At 71.8% G+C, this 23553-nt stretch overlaps 1 protein-coding gene across 4 annotated transcripts in view; it reads right to left on the reverse strand.

Annotated features, from left to right (window-relative positions):
* Positions 1-19925, reverse strand: part of NFIC (nuclear factor I C) — a 50381-nt gene extending 30456 nt beyond the window's left edge. For 2 of the 4 annotated variants that reach the window (XM_070058618.1, XM_070058616.1), the window contains exon 1: positions 21-176. In XM_070058618.1, the coding sequence (XP_069914719.1) occupies positions 21-50 (30 nt within the window). In that variant the 5' untranslated portion in view covers positions 51-176. Of the gene's footprint in view, positions 1-20; positions 177-4650; positions 4948-19823 lie in introns of those variants that run through there. The other 2 variants (XM_070058615.1, XM_070058617.1) reach the window with 2 other exon arrangements.
* Between the last annotated feature and the right edge of the window lie 3628 nt (positions 19926-23553).

Consider the following 23553-nt stretch of genomic DNA (forward strand, 5'->3'; position numbering starts at 1 on the left):
GGGCCCGGGGCGCGGCGTACCTGGGTCAGGCAGAGCGGGGACGAATACATCCCGGGCGCGGCGGGAGGCGGGAGGCGCAGGCCGGCCGGAGCGGGCGCGTTGAACTCACTGACTCATTTCCAGGCCCCCCCCCCCCGCCCCGCGCCGCCTCCCCCGCCGCCTCCCCGCCCTCGCTCGCCGGCTCCCTCGCTCCCCAGCGCCCGCCTCCCGCCCGCCCTCTCCCGCTCCTGCTCCCTTTCCTGCCCCCTCCTCCGGCGGCTCCCCCCCCCCGTCTCCCCCTGCAACTTTCGCAGCGAGGAGGGCGGGTGGAAAGCGCCCCCCACGCCCGCGAGCCCCCGTCCCGGCCGGAACCACGGATTCCCAGCGCCAGGGGGGAGACGGGGGCCCGGCCGGCCATGGACACGCGGGACGGACGGCGCTGGGTGCCAGGCCACCCAGCCAGGCGCAGGGGCAAAGGCAGCAGCCACGGAGCCCTTGCTGGACACGGAGGGACCGGGGCGGGCTTTTTTTTTTAAGCGCCCCCCCCCCAGCTCCGAGCTGGCCGGGAAGTTGGAGAACCGAGCCAATGCGGGGGGGGGGGGGTGAAGTGACGTGTGCAGAGCCCGGCGCGCCACTTTCCCCTTAAAGATGTAGGCCCGGGGCACCCGGCTGCCCCCAGAGCCGCCCGGCCCTCGGCAGGAGGACCCCCAGCGGGCACGGGGGAGGGGTGGGCGCAGCCGGACTGGGTCCCCACTCTCCGGCCGAAGCCCCTGCTCCACGGATAAACCTTTCTCCACTGACTCCCCCCGGGGGGCCCCGGCCCATTTCACAGACCCAGAAACCGAGCCCCGGGGCCAAAGGCCCTTTCCTGTGGCACAGACCCGGCCCCCTGAGCTGGGGCAGGCGCGTGGCGACCTCTGCCTCCCCAGCCTGGCGCCCAGGCTGCCCCGCGGTCACCTCCACGTGGGGAGGGGGTGTCCTCTCCGAGCGGCCCCCCAGGATGAGGACCCAGGCAGCCTGGACCTTCTGCCCCAGCCCCACGCATTCCCAGGGAGGGCAGCCCGGCTCCAGCTCTGTCCCTGTCCCCGGCCCGTCCCTGGCCCCAGCCCCAGCCCTGTCTCTGTCCCAGTCCCTATCCCTGTTTCTGTCCCTGTCCCCGGCCCCATCCCTGTCCGTGGCCTGAGCCCTGGCCCTGCCTCTGGCCCCATCCCTGTCCCTGGCCCCGTCCCTATCCCTGTCCCTGTCCCCGACCCCATCCCTGGCCCTGTCCCTGTCCCTATCCGTGGCCCGAGCCCTGTCCCCGTCCCTGGCCCCAGCCCCATCCCTGCCCCTGTCCCTATCCCCGGCCCCATCCGTGGCCCGAGCCCTAGCCCTAGCCCTGGCCCTGGCCCCAGCCCTGTCCCCGTCCCTATCCCTGTCCCTGGCCCCAGCCCTGTCCCCAACATCCCCCGTTCTCAGAGTCCTCGGCTCCACTGCTGCACACGCTGGGCGCCGGGGCTGGCCTGGCTGCTGACACGCGTGGGCCCACACCACAGCGCCTGGTGCCACTCCCAGCCCCGCACCCGGGAGGCAGCGGCCAGGGCCCAGCGCCGGTGTCTCCCCACCTCTTAGCCTCCGCCTGGCCCGGCCCCGTCTGCTGCTGGCATTTGGGAGTGAACCAGCGCACAGCCGCGCTGTCTCTGCCTTTCAGGTCGATAACAAAATAAATGTAAAAAAAAAAAAAAAAAAAAAAAAAAAAAGGCCAGGCCCACCCACTGCGCCGCAGGGTGGGGGAGGGGCGGAATCCAGGTTTAAAACGCCAAGACCACGCATGGCGAACACGGAAAACATGGAGGTGTAGACGCTGGAGCCGGCGTGGGGCCACCCCCCACCCCGGGAACCCCGACCGCTCCGCCACCTGCACCCCGCTTTCCTGAGTCCTCGTCCTTTGTCGGTCCCTGCCGCACACAGTAGGGCCACGGGCGCAGAGTAGGGCCAGGGGCGCCCAGGGCCACTGCGGGGCGGCAGCCTCACCGCCCGGCTGTCCCTCCCACGGACACTCAGTGCCCGGCACCCGGGGGCTTCTCAAAGGCCCATCGGTGGATCCGGCCCGGAAGGCGGGCACCTGATTCGAATCCGGGCCCCGTCTGGCTCGTCTGGCAGTTTCTAGAAAGTTCTCTTCCCTGTGAGTGTCCCAGACACAGGTGCACGGGGGGGGGGGGGGGGCGGCGGCCACCGAGCTGTCCCCGGGGCCCAGAGCTGTGGCCCCTGCATGCGCCCCGGCCAGACAGAGGCAGCGGCCCAAGCCCAGAGGCTCCCAGCTGGGGGCAGAGAGATTCCCTGGACACCGGGGGTCCTGCTCCCTCGCGAGCTGGGACCTAAGTGTCCCCACGGCCCCGCCAGTGCCCCGAGAAGCAGTCTCGGCGGAGACCCCCAGCCGGTGCCGCGTTGGGATTTTTAAAAGGAAACCTATGCATGGCTTCTGGAAAGATCCACGTGGTCCCGCGGCACGTGTGTCCTCCGTGAGGGCAGACACGCACAGGGATGCCCCTCGCGAGCCTGCGGAGGGCACGGCGTGGCCTGCGGCACATCCGCCGCACCCACCACAGGAAAAGCCTGAGCTGGGAGCAGCTGGGGGGCATGGAGGCTGCGGGGGCGGCGCCGGCACAGAGGGGCCACGCGGGCAGCGCCAGGCCTGGACACGGAGGCCCCGCTGTCAGGAGGCAGAGGTGGGCACACACGGCACACACGCGGCACACACGTGGCACACGGGCACACACTATGCTCATCACTGCCTCTCTCCAGGGCACCCACGGCTCCGTGGACTCCTCGGGCGCCACTCCAGGCACCCACGGGGCCACGGCACAGCCCCGGCCACACTCGGGCTCCAGGCCTCAGCGCCTCCTCCCCCGCCAGTGCCCCCCCCCCCGGTTCCTGGTCCTGCAGGGAGGGGGAGGGGGTGTGGGCGCACCTGCGTGTGCACCTGTGTGGGAGGAGTTAGGCTGTGTCCTGGGCTCACCAGGGTGGCCCCACCAACAGGCCCGATGCAGCGCGGGCACGCGGGCGGGCGGGCGATGGCACGGGTCCTAGGGGGAGGGGGGTGCTGGGACGGGGCGGGGGAGAAGGGGCTGGGACGCCGAGGGGAGGGGCGGGTGGGGGCGCGCTGCGGGCCGTTCCGCTTCCTTCCCGACGGGCGGGGCGGTGGCGGCCGGGCCTCTGCCTTTCTGTTTAGGAAATTATGTAAAACTCACCGCGGTGGGGGCGGGGCGCCGCGGGGATTCCCCTGGAGGCAACGCTGGGGGCGGCGTCTGGGCGCGCCTCGGGCGTCCCCGGTGCCGTGGGGCGCCTGGGGGGAGACCCTCGGCCACCCCCTGCGCCCGACCAGGCCCCCGCGCCCCCGCGGCCGCCCTCCCTTCGGGACCCTCTCGGCCGCAGAGGGAGGGGGCACCCCGGCGCCCCGCCCCCCTCCGGGCAGGTCCCCGCGCACGCGCAGCCACTGGAGAGCGACGTCGCGCGCGCGCGCGCCCCGGGCTCTCGGCCCGGCGCCACCTCGCGCCCGAACCTCGGGCCGGGATCACCTCCGGGCGCGCGGTGCGGGAGGCGGCGGCGGCGGCCTGGGCTGCACAAAGGCGCGGGAGAGTCCAGCGCTGCCCCTGCGGCCCGGGCACAGGGACCAGGCCCCAGGAGGGGCGGGGGCGAGGGGAGGCGCGGGGACACCCCCCCCCCGGCCCAGGGACGCTCCGCGGCAGACTCGCGCACCCGGCGGTCCCCCGCCGCCGGCACAGGGCGACACCCCCCGGTCACCCGGGGACACACGGCAGACACGCGGGAACCCGCGCAGACCGACCCTGTCCCGTGGCCACGCAAAGGTGCGACACGCACACAACACGCAGCACGTGGGTGCGCAGACCCCCGCACAGACGCGGGACCGCCCCGGGACCCCCGCGCTCCCCCCGCCTGGGAGCCCAGGCCCACACTCCGCACCGCCGTGCACCCCCGCCCCCGCGGTAGCGCAAGCCCCGACCTGGGCCCCCCGGCGCAGCGCCCTCAGCCCCCCGGCCTGGGGCGCGCAAGGCTGCGACCCGCGACCCCTCCCGGTTGGGACCCCGCGCGCGCCGCCGCGGGGCCGGGGTCGGCGGGGGCGGGGCTGGGGCGGTGCGGGGCAGGCCCGGCGGCTCCCTGCGCGGCTCCAAGTTCAAGGCGCCATTTTCCGCTAGCTGCGCGGCCGCGCTCGCCCGGGCCGGGGCCCCGCACCGCCCCAGCTCGCGCCCCCTCCTCCGCCAGGGCTCCCCGCGAGCCGCCCGCTCGGGGGGTCGTGCACCCCTGGCCGCGCCCTCCCGCCCCGCGTCCGGCCTGGGGAGGGGGCGGGGGCCCGGCCTGCTGGGAGGGGGGCTTATCCCGGAGCCCCGCCCTCCCCGCCAACTCCGCGGCGCCCGCAGTCGGCCCCCGACTTGGGGTCCCCCGCTGCGCCCCGCGCGTCAGCTCCGCCCCCAGCTGGGAGGGCGTGGGGTGGGCTGCGGATCGGCGGGCGGGGGTCCCGCGGCGACGGGCGGAGCGGGGGGGCGTCCCGGCCCCGAGCCCTCCCTGCGGACGGCCCCAGCCGCCCCCCCAGGCCGGGCAACTTTCGCCCGGAGCCCACGCACCCGCCCAGAAAAGTCCCCGACGAAAACGAAAGTGGGGGCGGCTACGTACCATGGCCGCCGCTGCGAGGAGGCGAGGCCCGCGGCCGGGCGAGCGCGCTCGGTCCCCGGCGAGGGGGGCCGGAGGCGGCGAGGGAGGGCGCGGGGGAGGGCGCGAGCGCGCGAGGGAGGGGGCGCGCCGCGCCCGCCCCCCCGGCCCGCAGGACCCTCCCCTCGGCCCGCCCTCCCCCCGGTCCCGCGCGCCGCTCGCGCGTCAGGCGGCCCCGCGCCGCGGCTCCATCCCCGGCCCGGGGCGCGCGCGGGGAGGCCGGAGGCGGCGGCGGCGGCGGCGGCGGCGGGTCGCAGGCCCGGGTCGGGCTGGCCGCGCGGGCAGCGGATCCACCTCGGCCGTGGCGCGCGCCCGCGCTCGCTCCCGGCACGCGCAGGCGACTCGGGGACACCCGCGGACCGGGGCTGCTGGACCCCGCCGCCCGCACGGCCCGCGCGCTGAGCGCTGCTGCCCCAGCAGCCCCCGCCCCCCGCACACCTCCCGCGGGACGGCCCCGGCCTGCGGGTGTCCCCCGGACGCTCACGCGGAGTGACAGCCCCAGAGACTCGGCCGCGGCCCCCAGGCCCCCTGCCCCAGCCGCCCGGCCGGGTGGGCGCAGGTGCCCCGGACACGCGCACAGCGAGGACACGGGACACAGACAGACACTTGGACACCGAGGGCGACAGACCTGGGGGCGGGGGGCGAGGGGCAGGGGGCACCGGGCCCCCTCCCCGGGGCGGGGTTAAGGGCGAGGGCTCCGTCGCGGGGGCGGGGCGGGCCTAGGCTGGCCGGGCCGCGCTGCCGCAGCCCCCCTGCGCGGCCCGCAGCGCCCCCGCCTTCGGCAGCCGCAGCGGTGGCGCCGCCCCCTCCCCCAGCTCTGCGTCTGGCGCAGCGCGGGGAGCCGGGCGGGGCGGGGGGGGGCGTGCTCCGAGCCCGGCGGGCGGAGGGGGTTCCGTGGGGATCCTTGTCCCCCAAGGGGGGGCGGGCCTGGCATTTCGGGGACCCCCTTTGTACCAGCGACTCCTTGTCCCACAGGGAGGACCCCAGGGTTGGGGTGCACACAGGCGGCGCCCCAGGAGAGCAGCAAGGGAGTCTGGGGGCTTCCGGAAGTTGGTGCAAGCGCGCGGGGGGGGGGTGCTCCCCCACCCCCTCCCGGGGGCTGCGCAGGGAATTGTAAGCAAATAGCGGTGACAACAGCTCTGTGTACACAGTAAGTGCTCAATGAGTGCAGCCTGCTGCCATGTCAGAACAGCAGGGAGGGGCTGGGTCCCCTGGGGTTCAGCCTAAGCCCCTCCCCCAGGAGCTCCCCGGGGCCCTGCGAGGGAAAGGGTTAAGGGGTTAGAGACCCCTCCCGGCTCCCCGGCTCTAATCGCCTCTGCTAATCCGGCTCCTCGTGGAATTAGGTACCTGGGGGGGGGGGCGGCAGGCAGTGCCTGGATCCAAGGGCGGCGCGGGGGCACAGGGCCCCTCACTCTCCCCAGGGAGCGGCCTGGGGGCTCCGCACCCCCTGGCTTCGGGGGAGTCCAATGGTCCCAGTAGGGTCAGAATTTCCCGGGTCGCCCAGCCCTGGTCCCTGGGCCGGGTGCCTCCCCCCAGCTGCAGGACCCCAGGCCGCTGCTGCAACAGCGCTCCCGGCCGCCCTGCGGCTGAGTATGGCGCTCGGAGGAGGGGGAGGAGGGTCGGCCGGCCCGGCCCGGCTGGGCTCTGAGTTTTCACTCTTTAACAAGTGGTATTGATGGCGGGGGGGGGGGGGTCCTCTTCCAGCTGCCGCCCCCCTCCCCCAGCTGCCCGCATGGCCACGGCTGGGCCCGGCTGAAGCCAGGAGCTGAGAGCTCCACCCGGGGCTCCCACGTGGGTGCAGGGCCCAGCACTTGGGGGTCCCTGCTGCCCCCCGGCCTGTGCCGCATCGGGAGTGGAGCCGCCAGGCCCCACTGAGACCCCGCAGGGCACAGCACCCGGCCCTCAGCTAAGCTTTGGCCGCCGTAGTCGGCTCCCAGCATCCTCTGAGTCTACCGACCACGGGGTTTAAGATGGAAAATTCACAGCCGTCTTGGGGCCGGCGCTGTGGCGGAGCGGGCGAAACCGCGGCCTGCAGGGCCGGCATCGCATGGGGGTGCCGGTTCGAGTCCCGGCTGCTCCACTTCCGACGGAGCTCCCTGGGATGGCCTGGGAGGCAGCAATAATGGCCCAAGTCCGTCCCTGGGCCCTGCACCTGCGTGGAAGGCCCGGAGGGAGCTTCTGGCCCTGCCCTGGCTGTTTGCAGGGTGAACCGACGGACGGACAGACAGACGGAAGATCTGGGTCTCTCTGTAGTTTTGTCTTTCAACTAAATGACTCTCTCTCAGAAATCACACCCGCCCTGCACTTCAGGTTTCTTGTCACTATTCCCTAACGCACAACCCGAGTGCCGCCAGCTATGGAGGTCACCTGGGACGACCTCACGGCTGGGGGCCCCGATCCCGCCCACCCGCTCTCCTCCAGCGCAGCTCCGGGCTGCACAGGGGGACCCAGCGGCTGGGGGAGCCGCCTCGCGCTCCCGCTCCAATGCTGCCTTTCAAACTAACGCATACATAGTAACTGTGTTAAAGACTGGGAGGGTCGGGGCCACGTGGGGAGGGGGCTCGATGCTGGTGCCCCAGGGGGTCCCCAGGGGCACACAGCGGCTCTCGCAGGGCGGCCCCAGGCCCGAGCGTGCACCCTGCGAGGGTCTCCGACTTCCGGAGGGGCTGGCTCACCCCAGCCCGTTGCAGAGCACTGCCGACTGGCACACGTGTGTGTGTGTGTGTGTGTGTGTGTGTGTTAAAGGTTTAGCTTTCTTTTTTTTTAAAGATTTATTTCATTTATCTGAAAGGAAGAGTTACAGAGAGAGAGAGAGAGAGAGAGAGAGAGAGACAGAGGGGCCTTCTTCCCACTGGTTGTTCACTCCTCAGATGGCCGCCACGGCCGGAGCTGGGCCAATCAGAAGCCAGGAGCCAGGAGCTCCATCCGGGTCTCCCACGCGGGTGCAGGGGCCCAAGGACCTGGGCCATCATCCACTGCTCTCCCAGGCCACAGCAGGGAGCTGGATGGGAAGTGGAGCAGCCGGGACTCGAACCTGCGCCCACATGGGATGCTGGCCCTGCAGGCCGGGGCCTTAACTCACTGCACCACAGCGCCGGCCCCAAGGGTGTAGCTTTATAGAGACCAAAGTAAAGTGAGTACACAGTGGCTTAAAGCCCTGGCCTGCAGGGCGGCATCCCATAGGGGCGCCGGTGCGAGTCCCGGCTACTCTGTGTTTCCAACCCAGCTCTCTGCTGTGGCCTGGGAGAGCAGTGGACGATGGCCCAAGTGCTTGGGCCCCTGTATCCGCGTGGGAGACCCGGATGGAGCTCCTGGCTTCAGATCGGCGCAGCTCCGGCCATTGTAGCCAGCTGGGGAGTGACCCAGCGGATGGAAGACCCCTCCCTCTCCCTCTCCCTCTCCCTCTCCCTCTCCCTCTCCCTCTCCCTCTCCCTCTCCCTCTCCCTCTCCCTCTCCCTCTCCCTCCCTCTTCCCACCTCCTCTCTCTCTGCCTCTCAAATAACCAGTGCAGTGAGGACGTGGGGAAGCCGGCACCCCCGGGGCCCTCGGGGGCGAGGCTGTGCCACCAGACTTTGGGCTCCGACTTGCGGGAGGTGCCCCTGCCTACAGAAGCCCACCTCTCTCTGCCTTCTAGAACCCGGCGGCTCTGGGGCACTGTTCTCATGCACGCTCGCCCTAGACTACGGCGGCTGTGTTTGGGGCGGGCGTCTGGCCCAGCATCTCGGAACACCTGCGTTTCAGTCCCTGGGAGCCCCACAGGAGCCCCCGGGAGCCCCCAGGCCCTGGCTCGTGGTGGCGTTTGGGGAGGGAGGGAGGGCCACGTCCGTGTCGCCTTTCAGTACGGTAGAGAAATCCAACCCGGAGAGAAAGTTCTTTGTTGTTGCTTTGCCCGGTGAGAATTGAGGCTGTGGAAAGGGATACAATGTTTAAAAGACTCGGACAGAAAAGGCAGCGGGGAAGCCAGAGCGGAAGTGGTGGGAGCCGCCAGGGAGCTGCCTGACCTCCCGGGAACCCGGGCTGGGGGCTCTGGCCCGGCCCAGGCCAGGGGGAGGCCCAGGCCCCACCCTGCTCTGAGCTGCGCATCCATAAGGCCCCAGGGGATCCAAGGGCAGCCGTGAACTTGACCCCGAGCTCCGGGGAACACGGAGCGGCCGTGAGCTCTGCGGGGGGGGGGGGGGGGACAGGGACCCAGCAGCCACCCAGCTACCCATCCCTGAGACCCTGTAGAAGTGCATTGTGGGAAACTCACCCCGTGACCTGCAGGTCAGCCCGCCTAGCACAGCCCGGGGACATGACTGAGCCAAGTCCTGGGGGCGGGGGGTGCCCAGCCACGGCCGCGAGTGACAGACGTCACTCAGGTGGAATCCGTGTCGGGGACAAGATTCTTGTCTTTTTTTTTTTTATGACAATTACTCTTTCTTTCTTTTTTTTTTTTTTTTTAAGATTTATGTCTTTGAAAGGCAGAGTTACAGACAGGGAGGGAGAGAGAGAGAGAGAGAGAGAGAGAGAGAGAGAGAGAGAGAGAGAGAGGTTGGTCTTCCATCCACTGGGTCACTCCCCAAATGCCCACAGCAGCCAGGGCTGGACCAAGCTGAAGCCAGGAGCCGGGAGCTCCATCCGGGGCTCCCGGGCAGGTGCAGGGCCCAGCACTGGGGCCGGCACTGCTGCCCCCCTCCCAGGCCGTCAGCAGGGAGCTGGGTGGGAAGTGGAGCAGCCGGGCCTCCAGTCGGCGCTCCAGTGGGACGCCAGCGTCCCCAGTGGCTTTGCCTGTGGGCCACAGCGCCGCCCTGAGGTGGAATCACGTTCAAGGAGCGGATTCGCGGGGGCGGGGGGACACTCGGGGTGTGGGAGAGCTCTGCTTACCCTGGTCAGGCTGAGCTGCCGACGGAGTGAGAGGAGAGGGGGCCTGCCGTCCGAACCCTCCCGCTGAGCCTGCCCTGGCCACAGGGCCTGCGGGCAGCCGCGGCCGGGGTGGGCGGGTGTCCACATCCGGGCTCTACCCTGGGACTGGCACTTGTCTGTTAGCAGCCACGCTGGGCGGCATGGCCGGGTCTCCCGGCGGCCCTGTGTCCGTCCTGAGTGGGCGCCGCTGGCCAGAGGACCACTGGGGTCTCCAAGCCATTGCTCCCCCAGCCCTAGGGTCCAGGCCTGGGGGAGGAGGGCTCAGCTCAGGGTCGGGGCCCCGGCGCTGAGCCTTGGTCTGCCCATCTGGAAAACGGGGCTGGGGAGCGCCCAGAGCGGGGGCCCGAGGCTGCCAAGCCGTGGAGACTGTGGAGGGGACCTCCCGGGGGGCAGGGTGCTGGGGAGGCGGGGAATGCCAAGACCTCAGTGTTGGAGGAGCCCCGGGGTCCCTGGAACCAGGCGGCCGAGGCTCAGTTCCTGTCCGCTGACCCCGGCTCAGGGTGCTGGCCGGCAGGAGTCGGGCTCAGGCACCTGCTACAAACCCCTTCTCTTACCCTCCGGCGGCCCCGCCTCCCAGCTGCCAGCTCCTGGGGGGGGGGGTGGCGGACGCACAGGAGACTCCCACGGCCCCCATGGAAGTCCCTCCTCGGCCTGCCAGCCCGGAGCTCGGCAGGAGGTCTCCCGCGCCCACTGCCCACGGTGGCCCCCAGCCCCTCCCAGCAGCCGGCACAGGGGGAGCTTGGGGCGGGCGGGGCCAGAGGAGACCGCGGGTCCGTGGTCACTCCGGGGTGGGGGAGGTGCCGTGGCCAGATGTGCGGGGACCGGCCAGCCACCAGGACCCTGTGGCCTGCCCTGGAGACCGGGAGGAGCTTCCGGAGCGTGGACCACTGACCACGGGCTGAGCGCTGCCCCCCACGCGGCTCCGACCGGTCCGGCTTATCGATTACCGATATGACAGACAGAGCTGCTACCTGCCGGCTCACTCCCCAGGTGCCCGCCGGGGCTCGGCCAGGCGGGGGCCAGGAGCCAGGAGCTGCATCCGGGGCTCCAGGTGGGCGCAGGGATCCCAGCTTGGGCCTCACGGCGGCTCGCATGGTGCACATGCGCGGGGAGTCCCCCCTCCCCCGGCCGGAGCCCCAGGACCCCGCGGAGGCGCACGGAGGGAGGGGGCCAGTGCCTAGGACAGCGCCTTCGGGGGAGGGGCCGCAGAGGAAGAACGGATGCGGGGCCGGCGCTGTGCCTAGCGGGTAAAGCCCTGGCCTGCAGGGCCGGCAGCCCACGTGGGCACTGGTTCGAGTCCCGGCTGCTCCACTTCCCATCCAGCTCTCTGCTGTGGCCTGGGAGAGCAGTGGACGATGGCCCAAGTGCTTGGGCCCTGCACCCGCGTGGGAGACCCGGATGGAGCTCCTGGGTTTGGACCAGTGTAGCTCTGGCCATAGCGGCCATGTGGGGAGAGACCCAGTGGATGGAAGACCCTCCCTCCCCCCTCTCTCTAACTCTCTAATAAAAGAAATGCTAATTTTCCCATCATCCGGGTACTGCCGAGTCCTGCCGGGTGGGTTTTTGGTCTCAGGTCCACTCGCGCCCTCCCCACCCCCAGGCCCAGCAGTGCCCGAGCCCAGGTCCCGGTGGCCGGGGCACCCTGGGGCGATGGGCGGCGCAGTCCCGGGGAGCCCCAGGCCACCCCTGCCCTCCCGCCTCGCTGCCCACCCAGAGCGGGGGCTCCAATCTTCTCCCCCCATCAGCGCGCACCCCTCTTCAGTCCAGCCGTGGGGACGGGGTTTACGGGAACCGGAGACCTCCCCCCAGGACGCTGCCAAGGCCGGGACGCATCCGGGACCCTCGCGGAGGGCGCAGGGGCACAGAGGGGTCTCTGCTTCGGCGTCTCCGGGGGACTCGGGGTCCCCGCCCGGCCGCGCCTCCCGCCGGGGGTCCTCGCCCCCTCTGTCCCGGGGCAGAGCAGAAAACGGGGCTGCGGAGCCGTCCAGCCGCACTTATTAAGCGCCTGCTGTGTGCCAGGACGCTCTGAGAAGCGGCAGCAGGCCCGGGGCGCGCGCCCTGCGCTGGCTGCCCCGCGTCCGGCATGCAGTAGGCGCTCATTAAGTGCGGAACCCGGGAGCCTCAGGGCACCCGGCTGAGCCCTGCTGTGGCCAAGGAGCTTTCCCTGGGGGTGGAGCCCGAGCCCCGGCGCGCGCTCATTGGCCAGCACGCACCCAGCCGCGCTCCGATTGGTCCGTTCTCCCGCGCGGTGCCCGCGGGCGGGAGTCCTGGCCGCTGCCCAGGCCTGCCCCGCGCCGCCCCCGGCTTTCGCAAGCGCGGCCCCTGCCGCCGGTCCCGGGGATCCCAGCCGCAGAGCGCTGGCTCCTCCCCCGGCCTCAGTCTTCCGCTCTGCTCAGTGGGACCTCCGGGCAGGGCCAGGCCGTCCTGGGGACAGTTCTGGGCGGGGCGGCCCTCGGCACCGGGAGCCCCCGCTGCCCCGTCCACCCACACCCGGGTCCCCCGCTGCCCCGTCCGCCCACACCCGGGTCCCCCCGCTGACCCTCCGCCCACACCCGGGTCCCCGCTGACCCTCCGCCCACACCCGGGTCCCCCGCTGCCCCGTCCGCCCACACCCAGGTCCCCCCGCTGCCCCGTCCGCCCACACCCGGGTCCCCGCTGACCCTCCGCCCACACCCGGGTCCCCCGCTGCCCCGTCCGCCCACACCCGGGTCCCCCCGCTGCCCCGTCCACGCACACCCGGGTCCCCGCTGCCTCGTCCACCCACACCCGGGTCCCCCCGCTGCCCCGTCCACCCACACCCGGGTCCCCCGCTGCCCCGTCCGCCCACACCCGGGTCCCCGCTGCCCCCTCCGCCCACACCCGGGTCCCCGCTGCCTCGTCCACCCACACCCGGGTCCCCCCGCTGACCCTCCGCCCACACCCGGGAGCCCCCGCTGCCCCGTCCACGCACACCCGGGTCCCCGCTGCCCCCTCCGCCCACACCCGGGTCCCCGCTGCCCCGTCCACCCACACCCGGGTCCCCCGCTGCCCCGTCCACGCACACCCGGGTCCCCGCTGCCCCCTCCGCCCACACCCGGGAGCCCCCGCTGCCCCGTCCACCCACACCCGGGTCCCCCGCTGCCCCGTCCACGCACACCCGGGTCCCCGCTGCCCCCTCCGCCCACACCCGGGAACCCCGCTGCCCCGTCCACCCACACCCGGGTCCCCCGCTGCCCTGTCCACGCACACCCGGGTCCCCGCTGCCCCCTCCGCCCACACCCGGGTCCCCCGCTGACCCTCCGCCCACACCCGGGAGCCCCCGCTGCCCCGTCCACCCACACCCAGGTCCCCGCTGCCCCGTCCACGCACACCCGGGAGCCCCTGCTGCCCCGTCCACCCACACCCGGGTCCCCCGCTGACCACGACACCTGGGCCTGGGCGGCCGGGGGTGGAGGGGCAGCCGGCACCTCCGCCCACGAGCATGGACCTGGCGACAGCCGGTGCTGTGCACTCGCGGCCCCCGGGTGTACCCACTTCACGGTGGGGACACTGAGGCCCGGAATCTGTGGGCGCCCTGCTCCCCATGGCCTGGCGTCGCCTGTGTGGCCGCTCCGGTGCCAGGGTCCGGGGGCTGAGACCCTGGTGCGCACGGCTCAGGTGGACCCGGGCAGTGCACTCGGGCGACCCCGCCCGCCCCTAGGTCAGGGCATTGGGGGGGCGTCGGCTTCCGTGCCTCAGTTTCCCCATCGGTGAAGTGGGCCCGACCCCCCTCAGCCAGGGCGGGGCTCCTCCTGGACCCAGGGCCCCGAGAGGCGGGGCCACGGCTTGCTCCCAGAGGCAGGGAGGTGACCAGGGCCCCGAGGTCAGTGGCGGCCTCGCGGACCCCAGGCCAGGGCTCCGTCCACTGACCCCCGACCCCACACTGCGGACGCCGGGGAGGCCTCGGGGGTCCTGGGGCTCGGGCGGCGCCACTCCCAGAAGAAAGGGCGCCGTACCAACAGCACTTCCGGTCTGCTCTGAGCACTTCCTGTCTGTGCACCGAGCACTTCCTGTGTGCCCCGAGCACTTCCTGTCTATGCACTGAGCACTTCCGGTCTGTACCTCGAGCACTTCCTGTGTGCACTGGGCACTTCCTGTCTATGCACTGAGCACTTCCGGTCTGTACCTCCAGCACTTCCTGTGTGCCTTGAGCACTTCCTGTCTGTACCTCAAGCACTTCCTGTCTGTGCCCTGAGCACTTCCTGTCTGTGCCTTGAGCACTTCCTGTCTGTACCTGGAGCACTTCCTGTGTGCACTGGGCACTTCCTGTCTGCACTGAGCACTTCCGGTCTGTACCTCGAGCACTTCCTGTGTGCACTGGGCACTTCCTGTCTGTGCCCTGAGCACTTCTTGTCTGTGCCTTGAGCACTTCCGGTCTGTACCTGGAGCACTTCCTGTGTGCACTGGGCACTTCCTGTCTGCACTGAGCACTTCCGGTCTGTACCTCGAGCACTTCCGGTCTGTACCTGGAGCACTTCCTGTGTGCACTGGGCACTTCCTGTCTGTACCTCGAGCACTTCCTGTCTGTGCCCTGAGCACTTCCTGTCTGTGCCTTGAGCACTTCCTGTCTGTACCTGGAGCACTTCCTGTGTGCACTGGGCACTTCCTGTCTGTGCCCTGAGCACTTCCTGTCTGTGCCTTGAGCACTTCCGGTCTGTACCTGGAGCACTTCCTGTGTGCACTGGGCACTTCCTGTCTGCACTGAGCACTTCCGGTCTGTACCTCGAGCACTTCCGGTCTGTACCTGGAGCACTTCCTGTGTGCACTGGGCACTTCCTGTCTGTACCTCGAGCACTTCCTGTCTGTGCCCTGAGCACTTCCTGTCTGTGCCTTGAGCACTTCCTGTCTGTACCTGGAGCACTTCCTGTGTGCACTGGGCACTTCCTGTCTGTGCCCTGAGCACTTCCTGTCTGTGCCTTGAGCACTTCCGGTCTGTACCTGGAGCACTTCCTGTGTGCACTGGGCACTTCCTGTCTGCACTGAGCACTTCCGGTCTGTACCTCGAGCACTTCCTGTGTGCACTGGGCACTTCCTGTCTGTACCTCGAGCACTTCCTGTGTGCACTGGGCACTTCCTGTCTGTACCTCGAGCACTTCCTGTGTGCACTGGGCACTTCCTGTCTGTACCTCGAGCACTTCCTGTGTGCACTGGGCACTTCCTGTCTGCACTGAGCACTTCCTGTGTGCACCGAGCTCTTCCTGTCAGTGCCCTGAGCACTTCCTGTCTGTGCCCTGAGCACTTCCTGTCTGTACCTCGAGCACTTCCTGTCAGTGCCCTGAGCACTTCCTGTCTGCACCAAGCGCACAGGCCCCGCCCCCACATGGAGACCCGGATGGAGCCCTCTGTGGCCGGGCCCAGCCCCTGCTGCTGTGGGCATTTGGGAAGTGACCGGAGTGCAGCTGCCTCGCTCTGCTCACGAGGGACACTACACGGCCCGGAACACGAACCAGAACACGGACCAGTGCACGGAGCACTACACGGCCCAGAACACGGACCTGGCGACGGACACTACACGGCCCAGAACACGAACCAGAACACGGACCAGTGCACAGAGCACTACACGGCCCAGAACACGGACCTGGCGACGGACACTACACGGCCCGGAACACGAACCAGAACACGGACCAGTGCACAGAGCACTACACGGCCCGGAACATGGACCAGAACACAGACCCAGTGATGGACACTACACGGCCCAGAACACGGACCAGAACATGGACCTGGCGACGGACACTACACGGCCCAGAACACGGACTCGGCGACGGACACTACACGGCCCGGAACACAGACCCGGTGATGGACACTACACGGCCCAGAACACGGACCAGTGCATGGAGCACTACACGGCCCAGAACATGGACCAGTGCATGGAGCACTACACGGCCCGGAACATGGACCAGAACACAGACCCAGTGCATGGAGCACTACACGGCCCGAAACACGGACCAGTGCATGGAGCACTACACGGCCCGGAACATGGACCAGAACACAGACCCAGTGATGGACACTACACGGCCCAGAACATGGACCAGTGCACGGAGCACTACACGGCCCGGAACACGGACCAGAACATTGACCTGGCGACGGACACTACACGGCCCAGAACACGGACTCGGTGATGGACACTACACGGCCCGGAACACGGACCCGGTGATGGACACTACACGGCCCGGAACACGGCCCAGAACACGGACCAGAACATGGACACTACACGGCCCAGAACACGGACTCAGTGATGGACACTACACGGCCCGGAACACGGACCCGGCGATGGACACTACACGGCCCGGAACACGGCCGGCATCTGTGCGCGGCCGAGACTTAGAGGGGTCTGGGGTCCCCTCGCGTGCGGCACTCAGGGGAGTCAGTGAGCCCCGGCCGGCCTGGGCGGGACCCCCGGGCGGACCCCCGACGCCCCCAGACGCTCGCAGGACCCTCCGCGGCGTCGGCTCAGGCCCGGCCACAGAGCGGGCACGCGAGAGGGGACACGGGCGTCGCCCACGCGGGGTCCCCGGGCGCTGGGCAGGTGCGCGGCCGCGCGTGGGCTCCGAGGACTCCCGGCCGCGGGTGAAGACGGCGCGGGTGGAGACGCAGGGTCAGGGTCAGGGTCAGGGTCAGGACGGGGCTCCCGTCACCGCGGCCTCGGGCATCTCCTGGTCGCGTGCTGCCCCCTGGTGGGACTCGCGGGCATTGCAGCCTTGGCCCAGGAGGCGCTGGACGGAGCCAGCGGCGGGCGCGTGGCGGGGACCCACGCGGGACCGGGGTGGCCGCGTCCAGCCCAGCCCCTCCTCGTCCCCGGCCATGGCGGACACCGTCAGTGCCCAGCGGACGGTCTCTGACTCCGCGGTTAGAGGGAGGGGCCCCGCACCTGCAACCCCGCCCCCCCCCCGCCCCGCTAGGCCTCTGCACTCAGCTTAGACGCAGGGCGAGCGGGCCGGGCAGTGCGGGGCAGTGCGGGGCAGTGCGGGGCAGGGGTCACCCCGCCTGGGTCAGGCCCCGCTGTGCGCACCCGGGGGCGGCAGTGGCGGCCCCGCACCCACGGGGGACCCGGATGGAGCTCCCGGCGCCCGGCCTGGCTGCTGCGGCGTGGGGTGACCTGGCGGGTGGAGACCGGCGTCCCTGCCCCTGCCCATCTCTCTCTGTCCCCCACCCCCTCTCTCCCTCCCCCCCCAATAACCCCACTTCCTGTCCCTGAGCCCCGGGTGACCCCGCAGACGCCGCGAGCAGAAGCGGCTTCCACGACCCCCACGGACGGGGAGGGTGGGGGTCCCGGTGTCCCCAGGGCTCAGAGTGGGGGTGCCCCGAGGGGCCAGGGAGCATGGAGGGGGCGGGGCCCAGGGCCATGGCCGGGGGCAGGCGGCGCAGGGCCATGGTGGGGGGCGTGGATGGCGGGGGGCGCAGGGCCGTGGAGGGGGGCGCAGGGCCATGGTGGGGGGCGTGGCTGGGGCGGGGGACACAGGGCTAACGCGGGGGAGGGGCCGCAGGGCCGTGGCCGGGGGCGTGGCCGGCGGGGCCCAGGGCCGTGGGCTGTCTCAGGGCTGACAGCCAGTGGCCTCCATGCCCAGACCCCGACCCCGCCGCTCGGAGAAGCCCCCGCCCCTGTGGTCTGCTCGGTGGATTTGTGAGGCCGGGAGCGGTGGGAAAGGCCCAGCGGCTGTGGGGGGGCTTCCCAGAGGTGGTGACCAGACGCCGGCCAGCGGGGGGCGACGCCGAGCAAAGTCCCCGGGGGCAGGGGCTGCCCGAGCCGGGCCGGTCACCGCGGCGGCCCCCCCCCCCGCGGCTTGGTGGGCGCCGGCCCCGCCCCCGCAGCTGGGAGCAATCGAGGGTCATTACCGCCGCCCGCGGTCCCGGCGCCCAGCTCCACTTTACTTTTCCGTGGGTTGTCTGCGGCGACCCCCGGAGCGCAGGTCCCGGCGGGGGCGGGGGTCGCGGAGGGGCGGGGCCAGCGGGGGCGGTGGGGGGGCTGCGCCTGGCCCCAGAGCTTCCCAGGCGGCCCTGGGTGCCACACGCCCCGCACCCACCCACCTGTCACCCACCCACCCGTCCGTCCATCATCCGTCCACCCCGCCCCCGCCCCACCATGCGGACCACCCAGGCACCCGGGCTCAGCCCCCACCCCGGCCAGGACATCTCGGGGGCCCCTCCTGCTGCTGGGGGACCCCCAGGTGAGGACCCTCGTGCCAGCCTCCCCGCCCCCTGCCACCTCTGGGGCCCTCAGCCCTGCCCCAGGACGCCGCCCACCCCCCAGCGCGGCGTCTGGGGCCTCGCCCCGCCACGTCCACGGCCCCGAGCCCCGTCCACCCCGCGCAGGTGGCCAAGCTGGGCCCGGCTGAGCTCAGAGCCCTCGGGAGCCCCTGGGTGCGACCCCCGGGGGCTGCTGCCCCTCTCTGAGCGCCCGGGGAGGGGCGGACACCCGGCCGCTGGCCTGGGAGAGGGCGCCACCCGACCGTGTCCTCACTGGGGCGGGCCACTCATTCATTCACTCCCTCACTCGCCTGCCCAGCCCCCCTCCACGCAGCGTCCGGGGCGGGGGCCGAGGAGGCGCCCGTGGCCCCGCGGCCCCCACCCGGCCCGGCCCCACCCCCGCCGACATTCCCGCCCGGCTCCGGGACACATTCCGTGGTTTGCAGCAGACTGGCCGGCTCCTCGGAGCCTCAGATGTGGGCACAGTGGGCGGCGGCCGAGGGCCGGGAGACGGAGCGCCCCGACCCCCACCCCAGCGCCGGCACACAGCAGGGGAGGCGGCGGGTGGCACTCAGACGGGCACGGGGGCGCCCGCCCGCCTCAACCCCGCCATGGCTCCCTAGGGCCCCGCCCACCCACCCCCAGCTCCATCCCACCCCAGGGCCTTTGCACGGCCGCGCCCTCGGCCCCCAGACCCCAGACCTCCGCCAGCGCCCCCTCCTCAGCGCCGGCCCCGTGCCCACGAGCCCCCGGCCTGGCTGCCGGTTCATGGCAGAGCCTCCTGGGGTCCGACCACGGCCGCCCCCACGTGCCTGGCCCGCAGTTCCGGCCTGGGCAGCGGCCTGGTGGCGGGCGGAGAGACGGAGGCGGGCAGCAGCCGGCGCCTGCCCTTGGCCCCGCACATCCTGCTCTCGCCTTCTCCGTGGGCCCCCCCACGGAAGGGGCAAAGCCACGGAAGCCTCTCACGGCCACGCTGGCTGCTGGTCCTGTTTTCCCGCCCTGCACCCGGCCGGCCCGGTGTAGACGCTGCTCCTGTAGACGCCGTGGTCCCGCTGGGCTCGGATGCCTCCCGTGACGGGGACCTCAGCCCCGCACAGCGCGGCCCTGGGGGGCACGTGGCCCCCTCCCCAGCCCCAGGGCGGCCGCGCTGTGCTGGGCGCCTGGTGGGGGGTGACGCGGCTCCGGGCTCCTGCCGAGGGCTGGGGAGGGTCGGGCGCCCAGGTGCCCCCAGGCCGCACCTCTGCAGGAACCCCCCCTGCTGACGTGCACCCTGGGCTCGCTGTGGGGGGCATAACCCCCACCCGAACAGGAGCCTGGGCCTCTGCTGTGGGGCCGCCCCCTGCCCCTTGGCTCTGCTCCAGCCATGCCGGCCTCCTGGCTCTGTGCTGCCCCAGGGCCTTGGCACCGGCCGTGTCCTCAGCCCCCTTTTCTCTTTGTCCATTTTGCCAGCTGCCGGGTCTCAGTTCTGCGGCCCCTGCCACCCCCACCTGCACGTCTCTTGAGCACCCGAGACGGGGCCGGGATACAGTAGGCGCATGATAAATGCCGGCCAAAGGGAGACTGAGAGCTGAAGCCGACACACAACCCCCACCCCAGGGTGCGGGAACGGCTTCTGCCCTTGGAGACCCCAGAACTCGGCACGGAGGACCAGGGACCCCCAGCCGGCGGCTGCAAGGGACAGGGCCCCGGAGCCACGGCCGTGAGACCCAGGCCGCTTCCCGGAGGGGGACGACACCGGGCCCCCGGCCGCAGGCTCCGCGTGCCCCGGTGGACGGCCCGGGCCTCGCCGGCCCCCAGCCCGGCCCCACGGCCCCCAGCCCAGCCCGGAATGTCTCCCTCCACCACGGCGGGGTCCCATCCCCGAGGGCCGCGGCCTGGCCCCCTACAAGCTTCCGGAAGGGCGCCCAAGCTTGGCGGAGCTGCCCCAGCCCTGCCTGGAGCCCCTGAGGACCGCCTGCCCACAGACCCCCACGCCAGGGCCACACCGCCCCGGGGCCACGACGCCGGCCCACGCGGGCCCGGCGCCCACTCACCATCCACCACATCTTGGCCGTCATGTCGTAGCACAGCTGCCACTTCACCGCGGCCTCGCTGGGCACCGGGGCGCCCGGCACCTCCATGCTGGCGCGGGGCGCTGCCGACCTTACCCCCGCCCAGCCGCGGGCTCGGCGCGCGCCGCCCGCATGGCCTGGGACCCTCGGAGCTGGAGGGGGAGAGGGAGAGAGAGATGGAGGGGGCGGCTGCGGCGGGAGCTCCGGCCGGCCGGCGAGTGGCCACCCACGGCACCGGGCTCTGATTGGGAGCAGCCCCCCGCCCCCGCGCCCGCCCCCCGGGAGGAGCGGCTGCTCCCAGCCCCGCCGCCCGCTCGCCAGCTCCTGTGCCCAGCCGGGCGCGCAGGGCCCGCGGAGCGCCGGACCCCTCCCACCACCTCCCACGGCCCCTTCCTGGAGAGGGCCGGGGCCGCGGCCGGGGGAGGGGGCGCCCTCCGCGCAGGGAGGAGGGGCCAGGACCCCTGGGCGGCCGTGCACGCATGGGGAGCCATGGGTGCGCCTGGCCTGCAGGGCAGGACCTCGGGGGACCCCAGGGGCCCTGGAGCGGCCTCGGCGGTGGACAGCGGGGTGGCCACGGGGCTGGGGGGGGCTGGGGGCCGGAGGGCGCCCCTCCTCCAGTGCCCACCCCACAGTCTTGTCTCCCCAAGGCCTGGCGCCTCCTCCCTCGGGCCCGGGGACTCCCAAGCGTCCAGAGCCCGCCCCGGAGGGCCCAGGAGGCAGCAGAGGCCGGGGAGGGAGAAGGCGCCCACCCCGCACCAGGCCCACACCCGGCCCCGTCGAGGGAAAGCCGCGGGCGAGGCGCTGGGGCCTGGGACAGCGGGACGCGGCGCGTGCGGGACTCCTTGCGGAGGCCCCGCCCCGCGCCGTCATTTGCCTCCGAGCCTCGTGGTCGCTGCAGACGACGACCCGGGGCTGTGCGGGTCCTGAGAAGGCAGGGCCGAGGCGGGAGCAGACGCGGTGGGTGGGAGGGGAGGGGCGAAGGGCGGAGGCCGCCCCTCTCACCCGGAGCCCCCACCCCGGGGGCGCATTTACACCCGCGGAGGCCGCGGCCCCGCGGGTAGGGCGAAGACCCAGGCCCGCGCGTTCCCCAGCGTCCGGGCTCCCGCACGCTTCCTGGGGAGACCCCGGCGGGGGAGGCGGGCGGGCGGCCCCACGCCGCGGCCTGAAGCCCTCGAGGGGCGGAATCCACGAGCGGGGCCGCGCTCAGGGCCCGGGGTTCTAACAGCGCCCGGACTGAACACCGAACGCGGGCCCAGAGCAGAGCTCAGGGCGGGCGGAGATTTCATTAAAGAGGCGACGGCCCCGGGCACATCCCACGTGGACGTGGGTTCGAGTCCCGGCCGCTCCACTTCCGGGCCAGCTCTCTGCTGTGGCCTGGGAAAGCAGTGGACGATGGCCCGGGTCCTTGCGCCCCTCCTCCCGCGTGGGAGCCCCGGATGGAGCTCCTGGCTTCCGATCGGCACAGCTCCGGCCATGGCGGCCATCTGGGGAGTGACCCAGTGGATGGAAGACCTCTCCCTCTCCCTCTCTCTCTCTCTCTCAACTCCCATTTCCAAATCAACCTCTAAAAAGTCTGATCACGGCCAACAATTCCCAGCCACAGACCTCAGATGCCGCGGATACGCGGACAGCGGAGGCCAGAGAGAAACTTCTGGGGTGGAGGGGCGGGCCGTGGCGGGCACTTGGGGGGGAGGGGGCTCCGCCGGGACCCCAGCCCCCTCCCAACCAGGGCCCCACCCGGCCTGGGAGCCTGCAGGGAGGTCGGGGGTGACAGCGGCCGGACAGGAGGGGCGGGGGGCAGGTGCACAGCGGGGGCCTGGGGCTCCTCCCCGCCCCGCGGCCGGCCAAGGGCTTTCGGGGGAGGGCAGCGCAGGTGGCGCTGTGCGGGGTTGGCTCCCTTGGCACTCAGGCGGGCGTGGGGCTGGAGCCGGTGTGGCCAGGGCCCGGCCGCCGGCCTCTCTCGCCCTGGCTCAGGATGCACTGGACGGCGGTCCCCAGTGACCACAGCCCCGCAGCCGGCCCTGCTCTGCGTCAGCCGGGGAACGGACGCCCGGGCCCTTTAAGGAAATGCTGGTGGGGTCGCGGGGACGGCCTGAGCCCCCTCCGCAGTGTGCGAGCCGCTAACCCAGCCCCGGAGCCCACACAGCCGGGACGCGCGGATCCCCCAGGCTCAGCGGGCGAGGGTGCTTCCAGAATGTTCCACGCAGCCGCAGCAGGACGCTGGGCGACTTCCACGCAGCCCTGTTTACACGGCCGTGAATCTGCCAGGCGGGCCTCCTCGGGGCCCCCCACCACTCGCGGAAGCCGGCACTCGTGTCCCCTGCGGGGAGGAGTTTTTGGTTAATGTTAAGTTTGTCCCGGCTCCCCGGAGGACAGGCGCCCTCTGCCGGCCGCCGCGGGGAACACAGGCGGGGCCGGGCACGTGCGCGCCCAGGGGAGGGGAGAAGGGGCGCGCTCGGGGCCGAGTGGGGCCGCAGAGCGTCGGGACCTGGCGGTGGACTGGACCCGGAGCTGATCTGGAGCCAGAGGCGCCCCGGACAGCACCCCTGATGCCGTGACGGGCAGAGATCAGCGCTTGTCCCCGGGGGCGGGCGGAGGGCCTGGACCGGTTCCCAGGCTCCCTGGAGCTGTCCGCGACCCCCGGTGCTGAACACTTTGGCGGGCAGTGAGCGCCCACCGCGCCTGCCAGGATTTCACGCAGGGCGGCAAAGCCATCTCGGGGTCAGGGAGGGTACTGCGCCTTTAAGGATAACTTCAGACGTCACTCCTGACGTCACAATCGCCTAGGCTCTGAAGAGGAACGCAAGTTCCGGCTGTGGATCTGCTGGCGTCTCATGAATATGTAGATCATCTCCACCTCCGGGCGGAGAGGAGGCGGGGCTGGGTGGGGCGGTGGGGCGGGGCGAGGCGCAGGGGCGTGGCCAGGGGTTCGTGTGTGTTTTGTTCTCTGCGTGTCCAGCACCTACACACAGCAGGTGCTTAATAAATGCTCACTGACGCTTCAGCCTGCAGGCGCGACCACCCTGCGCGTGCTGGTGTGCCCCTCACTCCACGTAGCCGCAGGCCGTGGCTGCAGGGGCCCCGGTCCCCTCCCCAGGTAATTCTAGACCTTGCTAAGGCGACCCCTGTGCGCAGCAGGTCACGTGTGTCTGCACAATGTCAGGGAACCCCAGGAACCGCCGGCGCGCAGCCGCCCAGGCCCATGGTGAAGGGAGGCCGGGCTGACCCCGCCAGCTTTGGGGGTAGCCTCAGCGTCCCAGAGAGAAGCCGGGGTCCCTGAGCCGCCCACCTTGCGCTGTCCCCCAGCGCGGCGCGGCGCACTCATTTGGGGCCTAATAAATGCTTGCTTGCGGCGTTCCAGGAAGGCGCCTGTGCAAAACCAAGGCGTGGCCTCTGCTGCCCCCTGCTGGCCGCCTGGAAGGAGGCCTCCGGGAGGAAATTCCCTCCTCTAAGATTCACCTCTTAATTTATTTGAAAGGCAAAGAGAGAGAGAGAGGGAGGGAGGGAGAGAGGTCTTCCATCCGCTGGGTCACTCCCCCAGATGGCCGCAACGGCTGGAGCTGGGCCGATCCAGAGCCAGGGGCCAGGAGCTCCATCCGGGTCTCCCACGCAGGTGCAGTGCAGTCCTTGGGTCATCGTCCGCTGCTTTCCCAGGCCACAGCGCCACAGCAGGGAGCTGGATCGGAAGCGGAGCAGCCGGGACTCGAACTGG

Source organism: Oryctolagus cuniculus, chromosome 16 (assembly GCF_964237555.1).
Source record: "Oryctolagus cuniculus chromosome 16, mOryCun1.1, whole genome shotgun sequence".
NCBI lineage: Eukaryota > Metazoa > Chordata > Mammalia > Lagomorpha > Leporidae > Oryctolagus > Oryctolagus cuniculus.